Here is a 23340-nt window from a genome sequence, read left to right as displayed (position 1 = left end):
AGTCTTCAAGAGTCTGCCCACTTCAGAATCTCTGTGACACTCTCCCACAGATTAAACAAACCTGTGACCACTCGTGCTGCCCTTCTCTGTATACGTTCAATATCCCCCTTTAGTCCTATCTAATATGGGTCCCACACACTCGAGCAATATCCTAGAACAGCTCACACAAGTGACTTGTAAGAAATCTCCTATGCAAATGCACTTCTCCAGTATTCTACCAATAAACTGAGGTCTAGCACCTGCTTTACGCACAACCGAGCCTATACGATTGTTCCATTTCATATCCCTGCAAACAGTTACACCCAAGTATTTTTATAAGCCGGCTGATTCCAATGGTGACTCACTGATATTATAGTCATTTACATCTACATTGATACTCTGCAAATCACATTTAAATGCCTGGCAGAGGGTTCATCAAACTACCTTCACGATTCTCTATTATTCCAATCTCTTATAGCGCGCGGAAAGAATGAACACCTATATCTTTCCATACGAGCTCTGATTTCCCTTATTTATCATGGTGATTGTTCCTCCCTATGTAGGTCGGTGTCAACAAAATATTTTCGCATTTTGAGGAGAAAATTGGTGATTGGAATTTCGTGGGAAGATTCCGTCGCAACGAAAAACGCCTTTCTTTTAATGATTTCCAGTCCAAATCCTGTAGCATTTCTGTGACAGTCTCCTCCATATTTCGCGATAATACGTAACATGCTGCCTTTCTTTGAACTTTTTCGATGTACTCCGTCAGTCCTATCTGGCCTATCTGGTAAGGATCCCACACCACACTGCAGTATTCTAAAAGAGGACTGACAAGCATAGTGTACGCAGTCTCCTTAGTAGGTCTGTTGCATTTTCTAAGTGCCCTGCCAATAAAACACAGTCTTTGGTTAGCTTTCCCCCCACAACATTTTCTGTGTGTTCCTTCCAATTTAAGTTTTTCGTAATTGTAATACCTGGGTATTTGGTTAAATTTACGGCTTTTAGATTAGACTGATTAATCGTCTAACCGAAGTTTAATGAGTTCCTTTTAGCACTCATGTGGATGACCTCACACTTTTCGTTATTTAGGGTCAACTGCCACTTTTCACACCATTGAGATATCTTTTCTAAATCTTTTTCAGTTTGTTTTGATCTTCTGATGACTTTATTAGTCGATAAACGACAGCGTCATCTGCAAACAACCAAAGACAGCTGCTCAGATTGTCTCCCAAATCATTTATATAGATAAGGAACAGCAAAGGACCTATAACACTACCTTGAGAAATGCTAGAAATGACTTCTGTTTTTCTCGATGACTTCCCATCAATTACTACAAACTGTGACGCCTGACAGGAAATCACAAATCCACTCACATAACTGAGATGATATTCCATAAGCACGTAATTTCACTAAGAGCCGCTTGTGTGGTACAGTGTCAAAAGCCATCCAGAAATACAGAATCAATCTGAAATCCCTTGTCAATAACACTCAACACTTCATGTGAAAAAAGAGCTAGTTGTGTTTCGTAGGAATGATGTTTTCTGGACCCACGTAGACTGTGTGTCAACAGACCGTTTTCTTCGAGATAATTCATAATGTTTGAACACGATATCCAAAATCCTGCTGCATATCGACATTAATGATATGGGCCTGTAATTTTGTGGATCACTTCTACTACCCTTCTTGTAGACAGATGTGACCTCTGCCTTTTTCCAAGAACTGGACACAATTTTTTGTCCAGGGATCTATGATGCACTATAGTTAGAAGAGCGGCTCACTTGGCCACAAATTCAGTATGGAATCTGACAGGGATTATCAGGGCATGGAGCTTTGTTCAGTTTCAATTATTTCAGCTGTTTCTCAACACTAACCCTTACTGCATTTATCTTTTTAGTGGTATGAGAATTAAACTGGTGCAATTGGAACATCTGAAAATGAAGTTACGCAGTTCAGATTTTACTTTGCTATCCTCAACTTCATTTCCTGTCTCATTTGTTACGGACTGGGCACTAACTTTGATGCCATTAACAGCATTTACATACAACCAGAATTTCTTTTGGTTATGTGAAAGATCACTTGACAATATTCTGCTACAGTAGTCACTGATGGCATCACATCATGCATTGCTCTCTTGACAGCCAATTATGTTTCATTCAGCATCTCATTATTTATAGCCCTACACTTTGTTTTAAATCCTATTATGCAGCTATCTGTTTCTTTAGCCTCTACATGCTTCTGATCTGTGCTGAAAGTTCCTCATTGAGATATGGCATTACTGATTTTTTATATTGTTTACTGATCATATATATCTTTCTGCTTTGTTTAGTTGTCACATGTAGTTTCGTAATCATTGTTGCCTCTACTGCATCATGACCACTGATACCAGTTTCGATGTGGACATTCTCAAAGATGTCAGGTCACTTTGTTGCCATTAAACCTAATATATTTCCATCATGGGTGGGGTTCCTAACTATCTGTTCTAGGTAATTTTCAGAGAAGGCATTTAGTGAAGTTTCACAAAATGTCTTATCAAGCCCACCACTAACAAAACTGCAATTTTCCCAAATGTTGAATGATTAAAGTCTCCACCGATGATTACAGCACGATTATGGAACCTATGTACAAGTGAAATGAGGTTTTCTCTAAAAATTTCAATTAAATCAGGAAATGAGACTGATGAGTGATAGAAGGATCCAATTACTTTATGCCCACTCCTGACACTGATTATTCGCAAACAATCTCACATGCAGCTTTTCTATCTCGGTGTACTTGAGTTTCTTGTCTACTGTGACAAATACACCACCCCCATTTCCCATTTGCCTGTCCTTTCAATACACACTTAAATTTCCCCCAAAAATTTCACTGCTTTCGATTTTGGGTTTCAACCAGCTTTCTGTACCTAGTATTATGCGAGCTTCACTGCTTTTCATGAGCACTTCAAACTCTGGCACTTTGTTGCAAGTGCTTCGGCAGCTTAAGACTTTAATGCGAGCCATTTCTTTCGATCTTACACTGATATTTCTTGGTTTCCTACAGCTGTCATTATCTGTATTGGATGGAGGGTTGCCCAATCTAAAAACCCTTGTGTGCACCTGGCACAGTCAGCTATCTCGGTAGCAACATCTGATGTGTATTGCACATCTGACCTATTTAGGGGCTCTACAGTTCTCTGCCCTGCAGTGCAAGTCCAGGAAATCACAGCCTAGCTTACCACAATCTTCGAGGTCTCTGGTTCAGTCCTTCCACTGGACTAGGAACCAAATGGCCACGATCAGTTCTGAGGACAATGCAGCAAATTTGTAAGCTTCGGAGCAACTCCACACACAGAACTATCAATTGCAGCTAACTTAGTGTTTCTGCCTGAAACTATGCTGATCTTTTCAGCCACCAACAATTAAAAAAAATTAACTACAAAGTATCACAAGAAATGGATGCTTATACATTTATCAACTGGACTGTTGTTCAGCTGCAGCTGTTTGATACTGCAACTGAAGGGTATTGTGCTGTACCTTCGCCTCTAGTCAAAGACACAAACTGTCTCTAAGAAAGGAAGAAATTTTGGTCTGGTTGAATGAAATGAAAGTTTTAGAATCAAGAGGAAGATATTAATCACAGAATACAGTATGTAACTGATTCCATAGCACAAAACCATACACACATCATTCCCAACAATTTCATCTGCCACTTCAATGCCACTTAACATATGGGCACGAACTGAAACATGTATCACTGATCAAAATGAACTCTTATAGAATGAGACATGGTTGAGCCTGTTAAATCAGTAACATCAGACTTTAAAAAATTTTGAACCATGGTGTGGAAAGAGACAAAGATCAAAGAATAGGACAGATGAAATAAAGTAGTTTGTCAGGCAAGGACAGTAGCAGTGAAGAAACTTGAAGCTCTTTCATGCACCGCAGTGGAATGTGCTGCAAGAATCTTCTCTTACTGATTTAGAGTGTAGATTTCTATTTATCATATTAATATTTAGAACTCTATTAAGCTGATAAATGTACATGAATAAAAAACATTTAATAGTTTCTCAAAACAGAATTGTGTATACACCATTTCTACGATTTGCCTTGTACAACTAGTCACGCTAGGAATAAAACGTTAACCACTATCATACAGTTTCTTTAAGGCTCAATTGATTCTTTAAGTTAAACAAGACTTTGGTGGGTTTGGACATCTATCTACAGTTCTGTTTGGAGGTATAGTTGTGAATTTATTTACTTACTTTTCAGCAAATATTTCAAAATCTCCTATTAAATCAGCAACACGAATTCCATTGCGTGTTGCTTTCGATGAATATGTTGGCCCAATTCCCTTCTTCGTTGTACCAAGGGACTGTTTTCCTTTTTCTTGTTCTTGGAGTCCATCGACTTGCTGCAGACAAAAAGAAATAAAAGTGGAATAAATAAATACAGATCTGTGCTAACAATGTCTTAATGACAACCCACAGCAATGTCTGGCAAAAGGCAATGTCTCACTCACATTTCACTGAACCATCTTACCTCCCTTCTGCTGTTTCAACAGCACTGAAATCTTGACTGTGGTGACAGACTAACCAGTCACAAAGCATGAAGTCTAGCTTATGTTGAAAGGTTGCAATCTGGTGAAGCCAACAAATGGTTTTGGTAAATGTTTGACTTTTAGTGTAGCCTAGCCTGTATGCCACATTTAATTTAATGCAGTTTTCAACATAAAAACTGCAACATAAGTTCAGAAAATGTTTAATAGATAATGGACAAGTCTCCACCAACAACTATTTTGAGGCAAAAATTATAAAAAGGGGGGTTGGGGGAAATCTACTATATAGAGCACACTAGTTCATTTGACATCAGTATACAGGGTGGTCCACTGATAGTGACCGGGCCAAATATCTCACAAAATAAGAATCATATGAAAAAACTACAAAGAATGAAACTCTTCTAGCTTGAAGAGCTGCCATAGGTCAAACTGATATCAACTGCATTTTTTTTAAATCTGAATCCCCATTTTTTATTACATATTCATGTAGTGCATAAAGAAATATGAATGTTTTAGTTGGATCACTATTTTCACTATGTTATGACGCTGTAATAGTCACAATCGTATAAGTACGTAGTATCACGTAACATTCCGCCAGTGCAGACGGTATTTGCTTCGTGATACATTACCCGTGTTAAAATGAACCATTTACCAACTGCAGAAAAGGTCAATATCGTGTTGATGTATGGCTATTGTGATCAAAATGCCCAACAGGCATGTGCAATGTATGCTACTCGGTAACCTGGACGACATCATCCAAGTGTCTGGACAGTTCGCCAGATAGTTACGTTATTTAAGGAAACAGGAAGTGTTCAGCCACATGTGAAACGTCAACCATGACCTGCAACAAGTGATGATGCCTAAGTAGGTGTTTTAACTGCTGTCACAGCTAATCCGCACATCAGTAGCAGACAAATTGCACGAGAATGGGGAATCTCAAAAACGACTGCTGAGAACGCTACATCAACATCAACTGCACCCGTACCATATTTCTATGCACCAGGAATTGCATGGCAACAACTTTGAACGTCATGTACAGTTCTGCCACTGGGCACAAGAGACATTACAGGACGATGACAAATTTTTTGCACGCGTTCTATTTAGTGACTAAGCGTCATTCACCAAAAGCAGTAACATAAACCGGCATAATATGCACTACTGGGCAACAGAAAATCCGGAAAAATCACGATGGCTGCAACAAGTGGAACATCAGCGACCTTGGTGGGTTAATGTATGGTGCAGCGTTGTGGGAGGAAGGATAACTGGCCCCCATTTTATCGATGGTAATCTAAATAGTGCAATGTATGCTGATTTCTTACATAATGTTTTACCAATTTTACTACAAGATGTTTCACTGCATTACGGAATGGCAATGTACTTCCAGCATGATGGATGTCCGGCACATAGCTCGCGTGCGGTTGAAGCAGTATTGAATAGCAATTTCATGACAGGTGGATTGGTCGTCGAAGCACCATACCATGGTCCGCACGTTCACCAGATCTGACGTCCCAGGATTTCTTTCTGTGGGGAAAGCTGAAGGATATTTGCTATCGTGATCCACCGACAACGTCTGACAACATGCGTCAGCACATTGTCAATGCATGTGCGAACATTACGGAAGGCGAACTACTTACTGTTGAGAGGAATGTCGTTAAACGAATTGCCAAATGCAATGAGGTTGACGGACATCATTTTGAGCATTTATTGCATTAATGTGGTATTTACAGGAAATCATGCTGTAACAGCATGCATTCTCAGAAATGATAAGTTCACATGTATCACATTGGAACAACCGAAATAAAATGTTCAAGCATACCTAAGTTCTGTATTTTAATCTAAAAAACCTACCTGTTACCAAATGTTCATCTAAAATTGTGAGCCATATGTTTGCGACTTACAGCGCCATCTATCACAAAGCAAAAAAATTGGTCCAACTAAAACATTCATATTTCTTTACATACTACATGAATATGTAATAAAAAATGGAGTTCCTATTTAAAAAATGCAGTTGATATCCGTTTGACCTATGGCAGTGCCATCTAGCGGGCCAACCATAGCGCCATCTGATTTCCCCCTTCAAGCTAGACAAGTTTTGTTCTTTGTGGTTTTTTTTGTTTGACGCTTATTTCGTGAGATATTTGGCCCTGTCACGATCAATGGACCACCCTGTATACTGTCAATATACTCTTTCTTAATACTATATGCACACACTAAGATGACACTGTGGTAGCTGAGTGGAGTTTCAGGATCACTGGAAATAAGTAGACAATGTATAATTTCAGATCTGGCGTTGACGTAGACATTCTTTATGAGCATCATGTTCATTAAGAAAATTATTTCGAACTCAAATGGGAATTTGTGCCATTATTTCGGTGCTTCATTGCTGTGTACATAACTCTACTTCAATGTAAGCTTATTCACAGTTATAGTAAATGTTTTCCTAATGAATTTTGTGGAATACAAGTGTAACTGTCAAAATTTACAACAGAGATTTTCTTGTTTAAGTCAAGAATTAATAGATTAAAAAGTTTGTGTGTTTCTCTTTGCTTGGTTGCAATCAGTTTTGTACTAGAAACTGGGCTCATAACCAAAACTTGGGTCGTACAATCATAATAAACATTGTGAAACAAGGCAAGAATGTGTTTCATTTAGTTAATGATTTAGGTCATAAGTCATGCAATAGCATACTGAATCAAGAGAATACACTTGACAACTCAGTTTAAAATTGCATTAACACTGAGATCTATAAAAACAACTAAATCTATCTCAGAAATAAACAGCAATGACAGCATAATATAAATCACTGCTCACCTTACTCCATTACTGTTTCCCAACAGCAGCAGCAATTGCAAATATTGCATATATGAACAAACTATTCAATAAAATGCATTACTTGTTTGTTGTTGCTTTAGGGCACAAAACAACTGAGAGCATAATCACCCGTGTCATAACTTAAAATGGTCAATTACCGAATGAAGTTGAAGTCAATAACACTCGGAGCCTGAAAGACTGGAGAAGATGGTTGGCTCAAAAGGATCACTTCCCCTTGGAGGATGTAGCTCAATCGGTCGAAAATTATATCTCCTTCACCATACTACCATGACAAATAAAAAGTTAAACATATCTACAGCTCATGCTATTCCTGCTAAAATACTGGATAATTCAAATGGCAAACATAAATTAAGATGTGAACGGTTATAAAACCAGCATTCAGTCACAAAATGGCGCACTGCCAAGGGTTGGTTGCAGTAAGCACAGAGTGGTGTGGAGTCTTAACTTGGATAACAATGGTTGAAACAACAGTGCTCTATATGCAGCTTAGCTAAAAGTATGTTCTCGAGGTGAGGGGAAGTCATCCAAGGCGTTGGAATGTGTTTAATTTTCCAGAGTTTGTTCCTACTTAGAGACAACCAATGTTCATGCCAGAGTGACATGATGTTCTGACATGCAGCAACACAGATCTAAAGAGAGACAATAGCTAAAAGGAGTAGGTAGTCAGACTGTAGCCTAAGCAACAGCATCAGCAGCTTCATTCCCCAGCACTCCAACGTGACCAGGCACCAACATGGACATCACGTTGGCTACAACATCAATGAGCAAATGGAGGCATTCATGGATTCTTTGTATTTAGAGAATGTATTTGTATAGCAGACAACTCTGGAGGGCATTAAGTGAATCTGATCATAATAAAAAATTATGAAGCCTGTATTGTCAGATGTACTGGGTGGCCTGATATAGGGCAGAAAGCTCCGCAGTAAAAAATGAAGCGCTGTTCTAGAAGCCACTATCTAAAATGTTTGTTGTCAATGACAAGGCAGAGTCGTCAAAAATGACACTTAGGCTGGATGGTTGGGCATACGGGATAGACGGCACACTTATCGGCTGAAGAAAAAATCGTGTAGGTATCACAGGAGAAGTTTGGCAGTGTCTGCATAGAGACTCAACTGGGCTACTGCAGACAGCCCCAGTGGCCAAATTTATGCCTCAAAGGTGGATTGTGTTGGGATGGTGTAAAATAGACGGTCGAGCAGATGAGTAAACGAGGCCCCCATAGTCCATTTTTGACTGGACAAGGGATTGGTATAAGTGGAGGAAAATTTCCTGATCTGCTCCCCATGAAGTTTACTTTAAAACATGTAAGATATTTAGAGCTCAGGTATAGCTTGCTGCCAATAAGATATGTAGGAGGACCAACAGTTTCCAATCGAGTGAGCCCTAAAGATTTTGTGGTCTATACAATGCATTAGATTTATTACTCCATGGACAATATATACCAGTGATAGATAAGTTTAAAAAACATATCCCCTAAGAAAATTCAAAAATCTACTAGCTGCTGTTGTAACATCCAGCTTTAAGACTGACTTACACCCGCTCTCCACACTAGTCTGTCTTGTGAGAGCCTATTACTCTCTGTACAACTACTGAAACCTACACCCATTTGAAGGTGTTTACTGCAGTCAAGCCTAGATCTTCCCCTATGATTTTTATCCCTCCTACACTTTCCTCCATTACCAAAAACTAATCTTTGATATCTCAGGATGTATTTTATGAATCAATCCTTAATTTTAGTTACATTGCACCATAAAATTTTTTCTTCTCAATCTGATTCAGTACATCCTCATCGTCATTAGTTGCTTGATTTACTTCCCAATCTTTGGTATTCTTCTGCAGCATCACATTTCAAAATCTATTCTCTTCCTTTATGAATCACTTATCGTCCCCGGTTCTCACCAGATAAATACCTTTAGAAAATACTCAAATTTATATTCACTGTTAAATTTCTTTTTTCAGAAATGCCTTTCTTGTGACTGCCAATCTGCATGTTAAATCATCTCTATCTGAGCCTGAGTCAAACAATGGAAAATCCAGCATTGTAACGAAGAGCACAACAAAAAGACTGTCACAAATAACAGCCAATAAGGCCTTCGTCAAAGATCAAAGACAGACAGACAGACAGACAGACAGACACATACACACACACACACACACACACACACACACACACACACACACAAAAAAAAAACTGCAGTCTCTGGCAGCTGGGGCCACCTTGGCCGAAAATATATTTGTGGCAGTATTTTGTTGTGCCTATCTGTGACTCAGCATCTCAGCTTCACTCAGTAATTTTGCTGCCCAAATAGCACATTCTATTCATTTTAGCGCAATTTCCTAACCAAATTCCCTCAGCGTCACCTCACAATGTTACTACATTTCATTAACCTCATTCAATTTTGTTGATATTCATCTCATAACCTCTTTTCAGGACACGACCCATCCCATTCAACTAATCATCAAAGTTCTTTTGCTCAATATACACACTGAACAACACAAAGAACAGGCTACTGTCTCACTCCCTTCTTAACCACTGCTTCCCTTTAATGTCCTTCGAGTCTTGTAAGTGCAGTTCGGTTTCTGCACAAGTTGTAGATAACTTTTGCTCCACATATTGTATCCCTTAACCTGTCAGAATTTCTTAAGTCATATTCCAGTCAACATTATACAAAGCTTTCTTTAACCCTGCACATGCTATGAACATAGGTTGGTCTTTTGACACCGGTAGCCGTAGGGCTATTGTCTCGCTTGTTCCAACATTTCTCTGTAATACAAACTGGTTTTCCATAACATTGGCTTCTGCCAGCTTTTTCCATTTTTCTGTAAATAATTCATGACGGTATTTGGCAGTCACGAGTAATTAAACTGATGGTTCACTAGTATTACATCTGTCAGAACCTGACCTTTTTAAAATTTGAATTATCAGATGCTTCTTAATGTCTGAAGGTATTTAACATGTCTAACGTTTTTCATAGCAGGTACAATAGTTTTCTCATGACTAGCTCTCCCCAAGTTCCAAAAATTCTGAGAGAATGTCATCTACTTTCGAAGTTTCGTTTTGCTTTACATCTGTGTTTTGCCACACACTATCATGTATCTCGCCTGATCATCTACTACTGCTTCCATTTATATAACACTGTCATCAAATTTGTTTCCCTTGTACAGGACATATATTTCTTCCACTTTCAGACATCCCCTTCTTTTCTTAGTACTCATGAACTGAGCTCTTAACATTCATAAAATTGCTCCTCATTTCTCCAAAAGTGTCTTTAAATTTCCTGTAGGCTACAGTTTTGCATTTCTCCTCTAACCATACCCACTTAAGACATTCTGTGCTCAGTCTTTCTTACTCCTTGGAACTACAGCCCTTGTAGGGCCTTGGTCTCCCAGACAATCTCCGTCCAGTCTTCTCTGCTGGCTGCCTTGACTCTCCATCTTCTAACTCCCATCCTCCTCGAGTCCTCCTCCACCTTGTCTAGCCATCTGGTCCCTGGTCTGCCCCTTAAACAACGTCCACCGGGTTTCCCTTTGAAAACTTTCCTGACTATGCTGTTCTCCACCATTCTTTCTACATGTCCCAACCAATGTAGTCTATTACTCTTTATTTCTGTCACAATATCTGGTTTGTTGTACAACTCTATGATCTCATTATTTTTGATTCTCCAAAAGTCCCTATAATTCACTGGCCCGTAGATTTTCCTAAGTATCTTCCTTTCCCATCTCAGCAACAACTCATCATCATTTTGTGTCATAGTCCAGGTCTTCGAACCATACATCACCACAGGTCTAACTACTGTACGATACACAATCAGCTTCAGGTTCCTACTAAGGCTCCTTACTTTAAACACTTTAACCAGCGTGAAGTAGCTCCTGTTACCAGCTGCAATTCTTGCATGTATTTCTTCTCTCATATCTTTATTCTCAGTTAGCAGTGACCCAAGATATTTAAAGCTCTCACAGTGAACATACCCTTTTCCATTCAAAGTCATGCTTCTTTCTTCTTCACTATATCTTTTCCTAGATGTTAACATATACTTGATCTGTGACTGACAAATGGTCAGCCCTATCTCCACACCATACCTTCCTACTTTTTCACACTTTTCTTCTAGGTCCTGTTTCCTCCTGGATAACAAATCAATATCATCCACATATGCAAGCTCCTGAGTCACTCTATTAAACAGTATTCCCCCAGGGTTGTTGCTTTGTGTCTTTTGCATTACACTCTCCAAGACGACATTAAACAGAATAGTGGAGAGCACATCACCCTTCCGCAGTCCTTAGTTAACTTCAAATGCCTTTGATAAAGAGACCTCGATCTTTATTTTGCATATTATTGTTCTCAAATTCATTTGAAACAATCTTATCAGTTTGTTAGGGACTCCCGTCTCTTGCATTGCCTTCCAAAATTGATCCCTTTTGATCCTATCATAAGCTTGTTTGAAATCAATGAACAGCTGGTAGACATTCAGGTAATACTCCTAGGATTTTTTAAGGATATGTCTGATAGTGAAAATCTGATCTGTAGTGGATATATTAGTTCTGAAACCACACCAGTAGTCTCCTAGATACTCTTCTATGTATGTTCTTAACTGTCTAGCCGCCATGAAACTTCCTGGCAGATTAAAACTGTGTGCCCGACCGAGACTCGAACTCGGGACCTTTGCCTTTCGCGGGCAAGTGCTCTACCAACTGAGCTACCGAAGCACGACTCAGGGCCGGTACTCACAGCTTTACTTCTGCCAGTACCTCGTCTCCTACCTTCCAAACTTTACAGAAGCTCTCCTGCGAACCTTGCAGAACTAGCACTCCTGAAAGCAAGGATATTGCGGAGACATGGCTTAGCCACAGCCTGGGGGATGTTTCCAGAATGAGATTTTCACTCTGCAGCGGAGTGTGCGCTGATATGAAACTTCCTGGCAGATTAAAACTGTGTGCCCGACCGAGACTCGAACTCGGGACCTTTGCCTTTCGCGGGCAAGTGCTCTACCAACTGAGCTACCGAAGCACAACTCAGGGCCGGTACTCACAGCTTTACTTCTGCCAGTACCTCGTCTCCTACCTTCCAAACTTTACAGAAGCTCTCCTGCGAACCTTGCAGAACTAGCACTCCTGAAAGCAAGGATATTGTGGAGACATGGCTTAGCCACAGCCTGGGGGATGTTTCCAGAATGAGATTTTCACTCTGCAGTGGAGTGTGCGCTGATATGAAACTTCCTGGCAGATTAAAACTGTGTGCCCGACCGAGACTCGGGACGAGTCGTGCTTCGGTAGCTCAGTTGGTAGAGCACTTGCCCGCGAAAGGCAAAGGTCCCGAGTTCGAGTCTCGGTCGGGCACACAGTTTTAATCTGCCAGGAAGTTTCATATCAGCGCACACTCCGCTGCAGAGTGAAAATCTCATTCTGGAAACATCCCCCAGGCTGTGGCTAAGCCATGTCTCCGCAATATCCTTGCTTTCAGGAGTGCTAGTTCTGCAAGGTTCGCAGGAGAGCTTCTGTAAAGTTTGGAAGGTAGGAGACGAGGTACTGGCAGAAGTAAAGCTGTGAGTACCGGCCCTGAGTCGTGCTTCGGTAGCTCAGTTGGTAGAGCACTTGCCCGCGAAAGGCAAAGGTCCCGAGTTCGAGTCTCGGTCGGGCACACAGTTAAAATCTGCCAGGAAGTTTCATATCAGCGCACACTCCGCTGCAGAGTGAAAATCTCATTCTGTCTAGCCATGATTTTTCCTAATACTTTATATACTATACAGAGCAGTGCAATTCCTCTATAATTCACGCAGTCAGTTTTGTCATGTTTCTTATGTATAGGGCAGAGTATTTCTGTACTCCACTGTTTCGGCATATTTTCTTTCCGCCATATTCCCACTATAATCTCACGCAAGACCCTTACTAGTTTTTCTCCACCGTATTTTATCATTTCTGCTGTTATGTTGTCTTCTCCTGGAGCTTTATTGTTTTTAAGTGTCTTGATACTAACTTCTTCCAGTGTGGGTTCTGCTACTGATTTCTGGTTCTCTTCACCTCTGCTTACTTCCTGCTCCACCTCTTCTGCCATACCGGCATCAACCCCACCTTTGTTTTCCAATTCCGCATTCAGTAGCTCACTAAAATACTCCACCCATCTGTCTAAAATTTGATCTTTTCCTCCAAACAGATTTCCCTCCTTATCTTTACAGAAAACTGCTCTGGGTTGGAATCCTTCCCTTATTTCTTTAACCCTCATATAGAATTTCCTTGTTTCTTGAGCAGTATCTCTCTCTTTTAACTCATCAATCCATTTTTCTAATTCTCTCTTTTTTCCCCTCCTACTTCCCTTATCTTCTCCTACGGGTATTCTTCTGTAGTACCTCTAGTTCTCCTCTGCAGCATTCTTTTCCTTGCCTCAATTCTTTCTTCTGTCTTCCTCCTACAGTCTTCATCAAACCAGCTATGGGTTCTTGATTGCTTCTTTCTGCCCAGTACAATTTCAGCTGTCCCATGTATTATTCCTTTAACATTTCCCATTTTTCTTCAATATCCTCTCCTGCCCGCTCTTCGGCTTCATTAAGTCTATCTGTCAAGTTAGTTTTATACTGTTGTACTGCATTTTCATCATTTCTTAATTTGGTATCATCAAACCTTGGTGCAATAGCTCCCTTTGTCTATCTATAATTGGCTGTCCTCAGTCTGTATTTGATTCTTAACAAATAATGATCACTATCGCCATCTGCACCATGACAGCTATCCACCTCTAATATATCTGATGTATGCATCTATCTATGAGTATGTGATCAATCTGATTTTTTGCAATCCCACCTTGGGAGCTCCATCTAACTTTCCTTATATCCTTCCTTTGCATCCATGTGCTTTTAATAATCATGTTATTGCTCATGGCAAAATCAGTTTGTCTAATACCATATCATTAGAAACTTCATGTAGCTTCTCCTCACCAGCTGTTTTCCTGTATGTAATTTCTTTCTCTACTTGAGCACTGATGTCCCCACAACCACCTTAATATCATGCTTTCCACTTGCTATTTCCTGCTCAAGTTTCTCATAGAATACATCTTTTTCCATCGACTCTGCATCATCTTTTGGTGCACATGTACATATGAAGGATATATTGAAGAAAAGGGCTTTCATTCGTAGTATGCAGATTCTTTCGCTAACAGGCTTAAAGTTCAATGTGGCAGCCTTTTGAGCATTAGCAACCAGAAAACCTGTGCCTCCATATCCTCTGCTTCCACAGCTGTGAAACAGTGTGTGTGTCCCAGATACTAATATTCCACTTTCTTTCCATTTCACTTCTTTGTACTGCTGCCATTGTCCCATTATATTTCTTCATTTCCTTTTTCAGGTTCTGTAGTCCTCCAGCCTTGTTCAGTGATCTCACATTCCATGTCACTAAATAATTTGTGTGCTGTTTCTGTTGCCAAGGCCGTTCATCTACTGCATCCATCCCGGATTTCTTTGTCCTTCGGTTCTGTAACAAGCTCTTTCATCCAGGGTGAAGTTGTGTGCCTCACACCCAATGTTCCATGTTGGAGGCCCTGGATTTTTTTGGGGTTCACTCCCCTCTGTCGAAGCCAATCCAGCTTGGGTGACCCTGACAGTAGCTATGCTACCGCCAGTACAGCTCTAGGCTTCAATGGAGCACACAAACCCTCCCACCTGGCACTGAAGGTGCCTGTGATAAGGCAGTGTCCCCTGGGAGGGTCTGAACTCACTCTCATTATTTAGAAATCTTTTTTTCTTTCTTTTTCCATACTCCATTGTTGTATTTTTATGTTGTTCTTTCATCAAAGAAACCCAGTGTGTTACACAGGGATTTCTACTGGACCTTGTCATTTTGCCTATTTGATAGTTCATCTCACTAAGCTACCAATTTCTCTTATACCATGTTCCACCTCTGTTTCAGCCAATCATTGCCTAATGCTACCTTTGAAATGTTTAACAACCTCTGGTTCTCTGAGTACAGCTTAATTTGGGCTGTCTGACCTTTGCAAAACATGAACACACAGACTAGAGGCTTACTGGAATATACTTTACTGCGGCAACTGTATTTAATGAACAGAGAGTATAACAAATATTACTGTGCACCAAGTATTGATCGGAATGTACATTCTGAGGTGAATCATTCTTGAATGTACAAACACTCCAAAGGAAGTCAGTACACGATTACTATTGTAACCCAGTGACAGGATCAGGAAGGGAACAAAGAACATAAAAAGCACAAAGATGCACAGCGAGGAATAAACAATACACAGCAATGTAAAAACCTATTACAAAACGCAGTGCTCCTAGCAGCTGATGTGGAATCTGCTAGACAGCTGCAATTCACTTGTTACCATGCAATATGGCATTGCATTACAAAACGTACGAGCATCACTAGTTGACACAAGCTTGGCTTGACAGCCGACTGCGATGACAACAAACAACTGCGCAGATGACGTTACATGAGCCCCCACTGTGGAAGTGGAGTAATGTCACGGCTCTGGGAAGCAAAATGCATATAGCAGCCAGAGTGACGAAGACTTGCCACCAAAATGCACTCGATGGGAATGGTTGTGGTCTTCCCTGTGAAACGTCAATACAATTGAGACTCTTCACTGGAATGTTGACTAGCTGAAAGTTTAATGCCAAAGTGGTACTGTCAATGAAGGTCTGGAAAACTCTGTCGTTCTGCTGTGCCTTGGCCAGTAACAAAAAATCTACTGGTCATGACACACTGCTGACGTGCGTAAGAGTTTGCCACCACACTGTCGATGTCAGGAATATGCTTTATGCCTGTGCTTAATTGGCTCATAAATTTGAGGTTGGTTGTACTGATGGGAGAGCACCTGATAGTATTCTGTTTGAAGCATAAATTAGCAGCTTGTGATGTGTGTCAATCATGAACATCCTTGCTTCTGTTTGCAGCCAGAAGTATTTAACTGTATCACACACACAGCCAGAAGTTCACAGTTGCATGCACCCCCATTACATTGTGACAGTGATAATTTGTGTGAGAAGTATGCAAGTGGTTGCCATACATCACTGATCGATGCTGCAGTACTGTGCCAACAGCAGTGTGACCCACATCTACAACTAATGCCAAAGGTGCATCACATGTAGTGTGCAGGAGGAATGCTGTGTTTGTCATACTTCGTTTTATAGCCTCGAAAGCAGAGCTCAGTGCTTCATTCCAATGCATTGGAATCCTGCATGACACCTTCGGGCTGGTGAGTGCTGCATTCGATGCTTCTTGCATACCTGCTGGGTGGGATAGGTGTTGGTGGTACAAGTTTAACATTCCTAAAAATTGGCTTAACTTCTTGATTGCGTTTGGTCGTGACATCTGTAGAAATACTTCAATCTTCTTGGTGAGCAGTGGGGTGCCTGCAGAAGATATTGAGTGGCCTAGAAATGTTACCTAAAGTTGCCGAAACATGCATTTGGCCATATTTAGCACCACACCAAACTACATCAGACTACATCAGACATTTAAATCCCCTTTGAAGTGGTGGTGTTGCTCCCTGGTTGCTGAAAATATATCATCCAAGCAGGCAAAGCAAAATGGCAGGCCTCGCAGAATAGAATCAATAAACCTTCCCCAGATTTCGGCACTGGTTTGTAATCCAGTCATGAATGGAGTAATTACTACCACCTTGGGGATGTCTTATTCTACCACAAGTATCTGTGTGTATGCTTTGGTACAGTCCAAAATGCTGGATACTGTTGTGCCAAGTAGCGTGTAATTATAGTCATGTTACAAAGATGCAGGCGAGCGTCAGATACTGTTCTGGATTCAAGTGCACAATAATCACCGCACGGATGCAAGGCTCCTCTTCTCTTCAGGATGAGATGCAATGTGGATGACAACGGGCTATGTGATTGCCAGATTGTTCCTTCTTTAAGCATTGCATCAAATTCCACTCTAGCAATGGCCATACACATGGATGTCAAATGCCTGGGTCTACAGGATAACAAAGGATAATATATAGTTTCAATAATGTGTGACACATGCTTAAGTGCACTGGAGGTCTGCTCAAAGTCGAAATTTGTCTTAGCAGAGAGACATACACCCTGTCACACACCTGTATCAGCTGATGTATCACAGTGAAAGCCTGCTGCCAGTCCAGTAATACTGTTGACCAGACAAGTGTTGGCAACATCCACTAATACACAACATGCCAAGAGGTCACCTCCTATAATCAGCTCAATGAACAGGCAGCACACTCCCATATTCAACTTGATATGTTGCATTCCATAAGTTGAGATGCACGAGCTATTAGTTCAAATGGCTCTGAGCACTATGGGACTTAACATCTGTGGTCATCAGTCCCCTAGAACTTAGAACTACTTAAACCTAACTAACCTAAGGACATCACACACATCCATGCCCGAGGCAGGATTCGAACCTGCGACCATAGCAGTCGCGCGGTTCTGGACTGCGCGCCTAGAACCGCGAGACCACCGCGGCCGGCCGAGCTATTAGTGGCAGATACACAGAATGCCATCTGCTGTCTATGGCAGAGCACTTAAGTTCTCAGTAGAATGCTTAAATCTGGCCAAGTGTCTTCTCAAATACTTCTGACTAGTCCTATCATTAATGAACAGGCACTGGACTGTGGGGGAGTTGGCTGCACCAACCACAAACTGCCACTGGCATCTGAGTATGACCACGGTGTTGCCCATTTTTGTGCTTATACACTGAACCTATAATAGAACCACCACACAGGTCATTCTGCACTCGACAACAAGATTAGTCGACAACCAGCTTCTGGATCTCCAGTGATAATGTCCTCTACTATTCCCAGCACCACCTTGCGACAGCAGCTTACCAATCTGCGGCAGCACTCCAATCTGTGTGCATGCGACTGTTGCTGCCAGAGTCATAATACTGCCCAACACGGTCACTGCACTAACCTGGGAAGGTGCAATGGCCTCTAATTCAGTCATTGGGCTCCGTCACTGAGTCCAACGTCATTTCTGTTGGTGGTACCAGGATCGCTTTGACCTGTAGTGGTAGTCAGCTGCTCCACAGTGTGCACAGTATATTGTCAGGAACAGCAACTGTATCCACCTTACTCGACAACTGGTGCAGATATTGCAACAGCTTATGACTGCCTGTCTTGTGTCAACACTTGCCCAATCCACTCCTCATGCGACACTGCGACTCTGGATCAATTCCCATTTAAGCCTTTCTTATTCTCTTGAGGCGGTGCAGTAATCACTTCTTTTACTTCCATGGCATAGAGGTGATCAAACTGACTCACAACACTGGGTTCCTACTTGTGCAAACCACAGAATCATGCTGTTCACCCAAAATGGAGGCAAATGGATTGCTAGTCTGGACCTGTTGGTGCATCAGTCATCTTGCATTACAGTTAAACCCAGTGGTGGTGGTAGGTCAACCTTCTGTAGCTCACATCACGTCAAGGTTACCAGATGCAGCATACAGCTCAATTTGGGCTGTCTGGCCTTCGCAAAATGTGGAAAAACAGGCTGGAGCTTTACTGGAACAAAATACTTTATTGTGACCACTGTATTTAACAAACAGGGAGCACATCAATTATTATTGTCCGCCAAGTATTGATCAGAATGTGAACTCTGATTTAATCATTCTTGAATGTACAAATACTCAGGAAGAAGTCAGTAAGCAATTACTCTAACCAGGGATGACTCAAGGACAAACCACAAAGCACACAAAAGTTCACAGCAAGAAATAAAAAATGCACAGAGATGTAAAAACTTGTTAGAAAATCAGCACCCCCTGACAGCTCCGATTCCCTTGTCACCATGCACAAGCGACACTACATAGTGTGTATATATGGACTGAGGAATGTGAAACAGCATTCAACCGGCTAAAAGACAATTTGGCTAAAAACATAAAGTTATGGCACCCTGACCTGTGTGAACCATTCCACATGGCAACAGATAGTTCAGATTATGGATTGGGAGTATCCATATTTCAGGAGGTAATGATAGATGGGGAAAAAACTCATAGACAAATAGTATTTGCGAGTAGAACCATGTCTAAGTACGAAAGAAACTATACGGTTTCAGAGAAGGAGGCTTTAGCTATAGTATGGGGTTTTAGGAAATTTCAACTTTTCTTATGGGGACATAAGACTGTGGTCCATACAGACCACAAAGCTTTAATATTTTTGAAGGACTGCAGATTGTTACATAACAGGTTGACCAGATGGGCGCTGTTTTTACAACAATTTGATATAGAGATCAAGTATGTTAAAGGGAAAGAACATGCAGTACCGGATGCTTTGTCGAGATTACCGGAAGGATGTGAGACACTAGAAAGTGTAAAGAATAGGGAAAATGTTTTTGAGGTGAATTACTTCAAAAAAGCAGAAGGAAGAGAAAAAATTAGGGAAATATGTCGGAATATGCGAAGATATCAAAGTGATGATGATGCACTCAAGTCGGTAAAGGTCAAGTTTGACAATCCGGACGCAACTAACATAAGGGCTTCATATAAAATACATAAAGGTGTACTGTATCTTCAAAGATTAAATAATCCAGGGAAGTGGAGAGTATGTTGGCCGGAACAACACACTGAAGTGCTGATAGATTATGTTCACTTGGCATATGGCCATTGTGGTGCACGGAAGTGTACCGATAAGTTAGATGAATGCATTACCTTTAACAACATGGCACGAAGGGTAGCACAGAGGATAAGATCTTGTTCTTGTGATCTATGCCAAAAGGCGAAAGTAACAAATGCAACTAATCAAGGGCCCATGCAATCAATCAATAAAACCTGGTGAAGTATTAGAAATAGTAGCAGTAGACATCTTTGGACCATTACCGAAAACCATGGGGGGTTTTGTGTACATATTTGTAGCAGTTGAACTTTTCTCAAAGTATATAAAGCTATATCCCTTGAGAAAAGCTACTGCCAGAGCTGTGTATGATAAAATGGTGTGTGATTATTTTGTGAAAGTAGGGAAGCCAAAGAGAATACTATCAGATAATGGTGTTCAGTTTTGCTCAAAAATGTGGAAGGATGGGATAACTGAGAAACAGGTAGAAGTGGTACATATCTCAGCTTATCACCCATCAAGCAATCCGGCAGAAAGATATATGCGTGAGATAGGTCGGTTATTTAGGACGTACTGCCATAGTAACCACAAGAAGTGGGGCATGTATGTGAGTGAATTCGAAGAAATCATGAATTCATTAACAAACGAGAGCACTGGATTTACTCCAGAAGAAATCCTGAAAAAGACAAGAAGTAAAAGTCTAGTAGAAGACCTACTAGAATTTCCAGATAGAGTTGAATTAGATTATGATAGTAAAAAGAACTTAGTAAAAGACAAGATGAGAAAACAAGCAGATGCGAGAATTCGTCGTCACGACGAAAAAGTAAGGAATCCTAAATTCAAAATAGGTGATCTCGTTCTTGTAAAAACACATGAAAAGTCAAGTGAAATTAATAACGAGATCAGCAAATTTAAATATATATATAATGGACCATTTAAAATAGTGTCCATACCCAATGTGAATGCTTATTATTTAGAGTACCCATTAACAGGCAAACGCCTGGGAGTAAGAAACATTGTGGATCTCAAAAGGTATGAACCACGAATTCTACCAGATTGAAAATAAATATATAAATAAATATTAAAGTAAACCAATATGTAAATAGTTTTGTTTCTTTTGTTCTACATGAAAGGTAAATGTTCACTAAAATATGTTGCAGTATTCTAATGAAACTTCTAGTTTAAGTAGAGGCTAAACAGACTGGGAAAGACTGAGCTTCTAAGAAAGCCGTAATAGATGTGTAAATAAGTGTTGTGGAAGAGGTAGAAAAGTGAGGAGGTAAAAAGAAAAGGACGGGCAATAAAGTAATAGGCGCATAACGCGTGTTTTACTTGCCTGAGATAAAAGAAGTGTATTTAAAATTTTTGTAAAAAAAAAAAAAAGATGTTTAAAGTGTACTGTGTTAGAAGTAAGAAAATTGGAAAGAATATATGTAAATCATTTATGTAATGTTTAGCAGGAAAGAGAGAAAGAATTGGTGTTTAATTTTAAATATGTAATATAAGTATCGAGGTGTATCAGTAAGAAAGGGAAAACCCTTGGTAAAAAGCTTAACGAAAATTTCAGATTCATTATAGGAGAGACTTCTTATTGAATTATCACTGTTAGATACTTCAATAAGAAGTGGGGCATGTGTAACGGAACTGAAATGATGGGCTGACAGTAATTTGGAGCCCGCGCGTCGGAAACGGGCGCGCTGGTGTGAGACTGCCAGGGAGTGCATCCTGATGCCATCTATTGGCGAAACTGGGAATTAGCGCTACCTGTCAGACAATGCACTAAGCTCTCGGAGTCAAATGTATTCTTTTTCTTGGTAATTATAAGTTATTACTGTATGATTTAATGTTATAAAGCGCTAGTACGAACTCCAGGGTAATAAATATAAATATTCTTAAATACTAAATGATTTCGGTGAAAAGGTGGTAGGGGAACGCCCCCACTCTTGGTGATACGAGCATAGCTAGAGGTAGCTGGAGACACAGGGACTGAACAATGGAATGGCCTGGGGAGTGTTGACGTGATCGGACGTGCGTAACTGTGCTCACGCAAAAGTGATTGTGCAACAGCGAAGAGGCGAATATCGTCGCCGTTTGTGGAGTAGAACGCGACGAATGGTTGTCGAAGCCGTCTCTATGCCACTGGGGCTGATTGTAAGAGTTCCTGCGCCCAGATTTTATGGCGGACGTGCAGTAGCTTATATGAGTGCTACAGCTCGTAGTTCCAGCCGCCATTAAGGGCATGAGGCGTGAAGAGCTGCGTTAGCCACATGCATCTCACCACCAGCACCGACACGTCTACCCAAGGCAAGACTGCTTGCAATTGTTAAGTCGAACTTTGTATACATGTAAAAGGAGAATACCAGTTTTCTTTTATGCAAGTGCAGAGGACAGAATATAGTAATGAGTAAAATTATGACGCATGTTGTTCATTGTAAAGTGTAGTAACCTCAAACATAGTACAGTGAAATCAGACTGAGGCCACCATCGCCTCTTTCATTTACAATTCTTTTGGTTGTAGAATACTTTAGCGTATAAGAATGTTGAAAAGAGCAATGGTCACACCAGAATGAGTCGCCTATTTATAGTTACTCAAATTTTTCTGAGTAACTTTTCAAGTAAAGTCACTTAACTAATTCTATATCAATTGTCCAAAGAGTAATATCCAAAATCATTAAATAAGTTGAAGGATAGGATTTTGTTAACCTAAGTTGCATAAATTGTCTTGGTAGTAATTACCTAGCCAACTCACAGAAATTGAGAGAGTATTTGCTTTGTAGAATCACCTAGAATGATCAGAAATAGTAATATTCAGAATTAAGTTTAAATTCAACTCAAGCCGTTTCACTTTGAAACGAGCCAAAAAATTGATTTATTCTTTTGCTCCTTCAGAGCTGGCGACCGTAGTTATAACTATTTTCAGGAGGATTCGACGGTAAGTCTGCTGTTCTCGTCGTGTTGATAGGATTATCCACTGCTGCTAGCAGTGGTGATTGGATACATAAGCTCACTACCAAGTTAAGTGGGTCAGGTAGGCAGTGTTACCGTGTGAACTGTAGGGCACTGTAGGCCGTGGATCGAACCTGTTCAATCATCACAGCTCTTTCGGAAATAGTCCGGTTAGGTCGCAAAGTGTACTAACTTGATCAACGTTGGGTTACATTTGTAATCAGTCAATGATGTAGAATTGGTGATTTTTCTGGCAGACTTAAATGTGCAATACCTGCACCATCTACTGAAATAGGGATTGGTAGATTACCTGTATTTCAAAAGTCATGGTAACACAATTATCAACAGGCATAAAATTCTTGCTACTCTGTAGCACAGTGTTATAGCCTGAAGACAGTTACTTGCGGCTTTGCTGTCAAAAGACATTTCATTGTAGTTGGAAATATACAACTCTGCTGAAATGCACAAGGAGTGAGGTTATACATATTCCTCCAGTAGAGTAATATGTAACCATGCATATACCTTGCTGACAAACGAAA

The 23340-nt window shown here is 40.5% G+C and overlaps 1 protein-coding gene across 3 annotated transcripts in view; it reads right to left on the bottom strand.

Annotated features, from left to right (window-relative positions):
• Positions 1-23340, bottom strand: part of LOC124709719 (adenylosuccinate synthetase) — a 70731-nt gene that overhangs the window by 36819 nt on the left and 10572 nt on the right. For all 3 annotated transcript variants that reach the window (XM_047240864.1, XM_047240863.1, XM_047240865.1), the window contains one exon: positions 4217-4365. In XM_047240864.1, coding sequence (XP_047096820.1) covers positions 4217-4365 — 149 coding nt within the window. The remainder of the gene's footprint in view (positions 1-4216; positions 4366-23340) is intronic.

Source organism: Schistocerca piceifrons, chromosome 1, assembly GCF_021461385.2.
Source record: "Schistocerca piceifrons isolate TAMUIC-IGC-003096 chromosome 1, iqSchPice1.1, whole genome shotgun sequence".
Classification (NCBI taxonomy): domain Eukaryota; kingdom Metazoa; phylum Arthropoda; class Insecta; order Orthoptera; family Acrididae; genus Schistocerca; species Schistocerca piceifrons.
This window is presented reverse-complemented; position numbering and strand designations above follow the sequence as displayed.